At 27.5% G+C, this 8633-nt stretch overlaps 1 protein-coding gene across 1 annotated transcript; it reads right to left on the reverse strand.

The window, feature by feature from the left end:
- Positions 1-5838: 5838 nt before the first annotated feature.
- On the reverse strand, positions 5839-6442 carry LOC124922168 (glutaredoxin-C9-like). The gene has a single exon (XM_047462897.1). The coding sequence runs from the start codon at positions 6381-6383 to the stop codon at positions 5958-5960; it is 426 nt and encodes a 141-aa protein (XP_047318853.1). The 5' UTR covers positions 6384-6442; the 3' UTR covers positions 5839-5957.
- Positions 6443-8633: the final 2191 nt, after the last annotated feature.

Raw genomic sequence — 8633 nt, forward strand, 5'->3', positions numbered from 1 at the left:
AAGTGTTCAATGATGTTAATTGCTAATGTATAAACTGCATGTTCAGTTAGGCTATTGTTTTCTTGTTTTACAGTGTTAAGAATAGAATCTCTATTTTCTTGGGAAAAATAATTATCCCACCAGCCCTTTAATTGTCCAGTGAATCCGGCAACAATCATTGTTGCTATAGTTTTATCACTATTTTTACTATTTTTACAAACTGTTGAGTACATTAGCATCCTATGTACTGTATTATAAATTTGTTTGTTTGAATATCCATCAATATTCCATTCATAGATTTTGTTTCCTGAATAACTAATATCAATTGTGTCTGTGTATTCTTCATGTAAAACATCCATTGGTGTTGGTCTATTGTAGTAAAATTTACTTTGTATAGGTTTATCAGCCCATTTATCTATTTTATTAATATGATCTCTATTTTCCTTGTCTAAGGTTTTAATGCTTAGCTTGCTAAATTTTTCTTCAAGAATTTTTTCAAACTCTTGCATTGGCCTTAGTTTGAAATCAGATATGATTGGAGGTGGTTGGAAAGTTGGTAAAGCTTCTTTTTCTTTTGGAATTATTTTTTACGTTCCTGGTTTGATTTCATTTAAGGATTTTATTAATTTTTCAATCTTATTTTCCATGGATTGTAACTGTTCTCCTAGAATATTTAGGAACAGACTTGTGTAGTTTTGTTGTTCAAACATATTATTGATATGTTTGCATGTTATTGGGAGCGTATCATTTTCAATTAAATTTTTGTATGGCGCGAAATTTAATATTTTTTCTCCCTTTTCAATATGGAAAGGTTGTTGGGGTGGATATGTACCTAGATAGGTTTTTCCTGATTCTAATTTGAAAGTTCTTTCAATTACCGAAATATAACTTTTAACATAGGTGCTTATGAACCAAGAGGTAAAAGGAATTAAAGCATTTTTCTCAGTACAGAACTCATAAAATTCTTTTTCGAATTGTTTTATTTCGTTGGTGTGAAAACTTTCAAAAAACCATTTTCTGAATTGGGTATATCCCGGATTTTTGAATTCATTTGAAATTATTTTTCTGGCTGTAGAGCCAGTATTGAAATCTATTTTGGGTGTAATAATCATTTAAATAGAAAAGTTCATTTCCGACATTGTCGGTTCAGGTTCATTTAGAGTTTGAGTGTTATTTTCCCTAACAATATTTTGTCTGTTGATATATAATCTTTCTGTAATTGGAGTTGAATCTTCTGAAAACGTTGATTCCCTTATTTGAGAGGTGGATGCCCTAGAGGGATACTCAACCTTATAATCTAATGGTGAGATATATGATTTGATAGAGCTATGTCTTTATATTGGACATAACTTTAGGTTTGTGTCAAATCTTACTTCGACACTTCCTTCCTCACTTTGACAGATATCTAATATATATATATATGGTGAAATGCTTATAATGAAGAGGATGATTTTTGATAAAGTATATGTTGGTTACATAGGAATTGAAGATTTATTTTTTTAATAGTCTATGCAGTGTTTGTTTGATAATGATTAGTTGACAATGATAAAACTATAATAAGGGATGAATGAATCTAGTAATAAAAACTCAATAGTTTATAAGAACGAAAATCTTCTTAAAAAATATTAACTATTGAAACTCAAACTATAGAAGGAATTGTAAAACTTTTAAAAATACTAATCTCCCTATCTCATTTATTTATATTATCATATTTATTACTTTAGCCAAGACATATATTTTTAAAAAGCTAGTGTGGTTTTAGGTTTGTTTGTGTTTTGTCTTCTTTTGTTCGTCTACTCATTTGTTTTCTCACATTTAAGTTTTGTTTTGTTTTTCCTTTAAACATATTTAATTGTTGTAATTAAACTAATCATTTTAAAGATTCATCAACCTTTAAAAAGAAATGCTTAATTGTCAAGCTAATAAAAGTTAAGTCTACAAGAATGCTTTAAAAAAATATGTTTTAGTCTTCTTCACCTCATCAGCTTCTCACTTTCCCTTAGGAAAAGATGTGGAAACCACCAAGATCTTGTTTTTATTCAATATTCTCTTCCATTTGGAATTTCTAGTTCTGGTACAAGTTATTTCTTTTTTAAATGGTCTTTAATTCTTGTATAAGTAGAATTAGTTTCGGTCAAGAATTTGTGTTTTAACATCAACAAGGAAATTTTTATATCTTTGACTAGAGAAGATAATGGTTATCTATAAACTCAATATCACACACCTGATTGGTTCAACTTGATATAGCTGAAACTTGACTCCAGAATCCGGATCAATAAAAGGGATAAAAACAAGAGACCCAGCGGATTCCGGGAGGATAGAATGAGAACCATCGCCAATACACGAAACCTAAAACCCTAAACCCGAAACACCCAAAAATTGAATATGATATAAAATACTTCAATTGTATAAGATGCTTTTATAATTAAACTTCTTATTTAGGCATACTATTTATTTATGATTAATATTACATTAACAAAGCTTAAAATTGAATATATGGGCATGTGGTTAACCTTTTTTATTTGAATTAAGCATTTAAAAGAAATTTAACGTCAAAACATGAACTAAATCAAACTGTAACTAGAAATAACAATCTATTGATGAGTAGTTGTATTATTATAACTTTTTTTTTTGGGTGGGGAAGGGATGTCTGTAACCCATAGTTTTCTCTATCCTTGTCGGTTTTTTCTTTTCTTTTGTTGACTAATTTAATAATATAAATACCAGGAAAGAAAAAAGTAAAAAAAAGAAAAGAATAGTGATGTATTAACATTACATTAACTAGGTTAATTGTTTTTTATTAATAACATTGTAAAATTATTATATTTACTCAATATAATCTAAAATATATATAATAAAATAAAAAATAATAAAAATTTATTTTTATTCAGTTAGGTTCACTCAATCTCATTATGATTTCTATAATATTTAAATGAGTTTAAAAGTACATTTAAAAACTCTAAAAAGTATAATTTATATCATATTATATTAATTCAACCCACAAGTATATTCTCTAACCCAAAATGCAGTAAACGTCAAATAGTAATTCTTCTCTAACTCAAAAACTAATTTTCAAACTAAAAAAAATATTTTAAGAATATTTATTTCTCACACTAACTTTTTAACTTTATTAATATTATCTACCTATTTATTAACTTTATATATTTAACTACAGTTTTTTCTTATTCATTTAATAAAATTAATTATATATCAATAATTTATACGCAATAAAATAATTAAATAATATATTTAAATAAACAAACCTAATATATTAAAACAAACATTATTAATAAAATTTTTAAAAAAAAACTATGTTTATTCGTAATGTAAAACTATAAAATATAAAATACATTAGATAAAATTTCTAATATAATATAATTTAATGATTTAATTATACATTTAAAAAATATTATAACATTTTATCTTAAAATGTAAAAAAAAAATTATTGAAGGATCAATTTGTATTATAAATATTTAGAGTTTATATAAAAAAAATTAAAAAAAAACAAATTAAGGGTCATTTTGAAAAAATGGTCAAAATAGGGAATGAATAATGTCAATGCAAATATGCATATTTTTGGAGGGGGAGTATTAAAGACTATACCATTAAAGAGTAACCCACTTAGTTTCTTGATTTTCATATTCCATCTACTAAGTGTATTTAAAACCTTTACACATTCTAACCTTTTAGTTTCCCTTATTTTTGTATAAATTTATAATCTTGTAATTATAATAACACACAGAAATACATTCTTAATCAGCAAGTTTCTTGCTTACTTATCTTTTCTAACTTGGTATCAGAGCCATTATTCGGTTTTAACAAACATCTGTATCCATGACCTCTTCTTCCGCTTCGACCACTCATCTCTTTCACAATCTCACATCTATTAAACTCGATCACAAAAACTTTCTTATTTGGAAATCTCAAATCTTACCTAACCTTAAAGGTTATGGTCTCTATCCATTTGTTACTGGAACTAATTCTGCCCCTGAAGCTTTTCTCTAAGTCGATGCTGTTGACGGATCTAGTGTCCTCACTCCAAATCCTGCTTTTACCATCTGGGAGGAGCAAGATCAGAGAATCCTTTCATGGCTTCTTTCCACCCTTTCAGAATCCATCCTAGCCTAAGTGGTTGGTGAATCATACACTACATCTAAAGCCCTCTAGTCTGCTTTAGAACGCACATTCGCCTCTCAATCTCAAGCTCGTCTAATGCAGCTTCGTCTTCAACTTCAGACGGTAAAGAATGGCTCACTCCCGATGGCCGAATATTTACAGAAAATAAAATCAATCATCGATAGTCTCGCTGGTGCTGGGCAAAACATATCTCAACAAGATTTCATCATTTATGCTTTGGGAGGACTCGATCCTGAATACGAATCTCTCACTGTAGCGGTAACCACTCGCACTGACCCCATCGCCATTGAAGACCTCCAAGGAATGCTTCTTACACATGAGATTCGTCTTGAATCACTCCACTCTAACTCTCCAACTGCTAATCTTGCATTTGGATCGAGAGGGATTTCAAAACCATCCCACTTCCAACGACCGCGACGTTCGGTCTCCTCTCCGAATGATTATAGTGCAGAAAATGAAAGACCGCGACGTTCGGTCTCCTCTCCGAATGATTATAGTGCAGAAAATGAAACTGTCAATAGATTGAGCTCCCAGAATTCTAATGGATATCAAATAAATGGTCCTTCAAGTTTATCTAAATTTTCACACTCCGACCGGGCTTCTACTATCGGGTTAGGGGGTCCATCTACTAATGGGCCTTCTATTTTATATATTTAACCATAATCTTTTCTTATTCATTTAATAAAATTAATTATATATAAATAATTCATACGTAACAAAATAATTAAATAATATATTTAAATAAAAAAATTTAATATATTAAAACAAACATTATTAATAAAAATAAAAATAAATTATGTTTATTCGTAATGTAAAAATATAAAATATAAAATAAATTAGATATAATTTCTAATATAATATAATTTAATGATTTAATTATACATTTAAAAAATATTATAACATTTTATCTTTAAAGTAAAAAAAAAAATTGTTGAATGATCAATTTGTATTATAAATGTTTAGAGTATATAAAAAAAATTTAAAAAATAGATTAAGGGCCATTTTAAAAAAAATATCAAATTAGGGAATGAATAGTGTAATGCAAATATGCATTTTTGGGAGGTGAGAGAGGCATCCAAACGTATTTGTACAATGAGTTCCGTTTGGAGAAAAAAAGCACGCATAATAGAATTTGTGTGTTCGTTAGAAATTCTCTAACCAATGTTTTTAAACTATAAATTTGACAATTATAATAACTGGATTTTATAAAAAAATTATTTTCTTTTCTTACATTTTTTTATTTATTTATTGTAATTAAGAGTGTTTGAATCAACTTTTACTGCATTTTAAGACACAATCTTTCATTTTAATTATATATTTTTTTTTCTAGAATAAATGAAGTATACATTTTTTACTATGAAAGACTCTAATTCAAAGGTTTAAAAGAATGACAATGAAATTATACTAGAATCCTTGAAAAGTCAAATTTCAGTTAGTAGTGAAGTAATTTCTTGATCAAATTCAGATTTAATTTTCTTGTTTATTATTCAGTTGAATTAATCAAAATCTCTGAATATTCAATACTTCCAACATTTTATAAAGTAAGAAATTTTGAACTATTCATATTTGTAAGTTCCCCAATTTTAAGTGAAAAAAAAAAAAGGTTGTACAAATTGTCATTCCAATTTTCCACTCCTTTTGAATAATTTTACATTTTATATAGTCAAGTAATGTAAATTTTCAATTATGTCATATATATGATAAAAAAAAAAAAAAAAAACTTCACCAACAATATATTTGATATTATCAAATCATTCATCAAAGAAATCAACAAAGACATAGAAAATAGATAGATATTCTGAATTGAATTCAAAAATCAAATCTTGTTATCTTCTCAAACTCATAGCCAAAGGGCTCCAGCTTGTCTCAAAAGAGGAACCAATTCGCCGGAAAGATGAGTTGCTACCAATCTCTCTAAACCACCAAATAACCTCCCTCCTAAAAAAACCGCCGGAAATTGAACCAGACCACTACTGTCGGAAAGTTCGCCAATAACCGCCGCCTCTTCCGCCTCCTCGACTTCCACAATTAACGGATTCACACCATGTCCGAGAAGTAACAACCTAACCACATGGCACATGAAACACCCTTTTTGTCCGAAAACTATAACGGCATTTTCCGACACCATTTTTTTGGCGTTTCTCTTGATAATTCCCGACGGTTTGTTGTCGTCAGCGGTGTTGTCGGCGGGAGGCGGTGGCTGTGATCCTCCCGGAGAAGAACTCGCCGGCAGCCATGGTCTGTTAAATGCAATTGTTTTGTGCATTGAGATTCGTGGGTGAAAGAGAGAGATTGAATTGATGAAGGGCCAAAAAAAGAGATCTGGTTTATAGGAAGAATTTTGAAAGTGTTATAATTTGTGGGCCTATTGAATCCTTTAAATCGTATTTAATTAGCTGGTTGGGAAAGAATATTTATTTATTTGTATTTAATAGTCAAAAATTAAAATAATATAATAATGACTGTTTTGATTAATCTTATTTAAACATGTTTGGTTCTATTTTTTGTTTTGTTCAAGTTCTTTCTAATTTTACCTTTTTTTTTATATAAACCAAAAAATTGTAAATGGTCTTTAAAATTTGAAATATATTAATGAGTTAGAAAATTATTATTTGTATTTTATATTTAAAAAATTAAATTATTAAATTAGGTCTTCTTATTTTGTATTAAAAATATCACTAATTTAAATATTGAATTTCAACGAAACGAAAGTTTTGACTACCGAATTTTAGAAAGTTGATAGTCAAAACTCTCTATTCGTCGAAATTCGGTAGTTAAATTAGTGATATTATTTTTTAATAAATATAATCGGCGTTTGAAATATTTAGGCAACCCTCATTTTTTTTTAACTTTAACAAAATTTTGAAAATCATGTTATTTAAAAGAAAAAAAAATTGAAATCACAATCTACGTTATAAAACCCAATTTTGAAAATTCAATGCGAAAAAAACAAGATGTTAATTACAAATTGATACAGTTTTAGAATTTATTGTTTTTATATCTAATATTACCATTTATTCAATGCTTGTCATCTCTTTATTATATATATATATATATATATATATTGTCACACTTCCTAGATGGATGAATTAAGATGAGGAATTTTGTGAATTGAGGATAAAAATTACCTCAAAACCATCAAAGATCTTGTTTGTTGATTCTGTTTAGAAATTTTCTTAAATAATTTACTATTTCATATAATTCTTCAAATAATTAACTAAATATCACATTTTTACAAAAATTTAAAGTATTAAATACGAAATAATTTTAATCATGTTACTCATAGAACAATTATTATTTTTTTTATCAAAACAAATTAATTTTAAAATAATCAATTAAATATTCAAAACAAAGCTTAATGAGATATTTCGAGATCTAAACACTAAGCAGACGTGTACTAAAAGACCGACCAAGACATAATGACGCAAGGACGTATGTCATATCCACTAAAGTGACGTGGACAGTTGTTCGGCGCCAATGACGTAATCAGTCATATTAGGGCTTGTTCGATTTAATTTATTTAAATATCCACTTTAACATCATTTTAATTTTCTTTTTATCTATTATATCACTTATTTCATTAATTAAAATAATAAAATATTATTTATTTTAAATTATTATTTTTATTTTATTTATTTATATCAATGCTTTTCAAATTATTTTACTAAAAAACTATCACAAATTATTATTATTTTTATTCTAATTCAAATAATATACGTCCCAGAATTTAGTTTATTTCAATTTAATATAAATAATTAAATTCTTTTGAAATTTAACTATTAAATACTAAAGTAGCTTGTAATTTTAAAAAAATACAAATAAATTACCATAAAATTTGTTGTAAATTAATAAAATTATAACTCACAAATTCATAAAAATATATATAAAATAGGAAAAAAAATTATTCATAAAAGTTAACCCAACCACCACACTTTGCCTCAAAATTTATGTGAAGCATAAGAATGAGGTCAATGTTGTTTACATATCTTTTTCAATATTTTTCTCATTTATTTTGTTAATTTAAATTTGTTCATCAACCAAATTTGTCTATGAATTTGGGTTCCACCTTGTAATCATGTTTCTTAAAATTGTAGGTTGATCGACATTTTGCATCATAAATACCCACTCTTAATTTATTATTTGAGCATATGGATACTCATCCTCCGAACATGCCCAAAATCAACTATAGATGTTGTTAGGACTAGGTTATCTACAAAATGGTGATCAAACCTCTTATTTAAAGGTCAATTTTAAGGACATTATATCTTTTCTGTACAACCTGATTCTCAATGACACGACGAACCACAACTTTCACTACACAATGAAGATAATTTTTTTTTTTATTGAATTAGCTCTCGAGAGACAATTAAGTCGACGTCTCACCATGTTCCTCAACAACAAGATGTGTGGGAGAAACTTTTGTTAGATTACACGTGATATCCATGTCGTCTAGACGGATGGTGATCTCATATCCAAAGAGTGAAATCAAGTGTGCCATCCATCAAGATAACAACTT

Source organism: Impatiens glandulifera, chromosome 1 (genome assembly GCF_907164915.1).
Source record: "Impatiens glandulifera chromosome 1, dImpGla2.1, whole genome shotgun sequence".
Classification (NCBI taxonomy): Eukaryota; Viridiplantae; Streptophyta; class Magnoliopsida; order Ericales; family Balsaminaceae; genus Impatiens; species Impatiens glandulifera.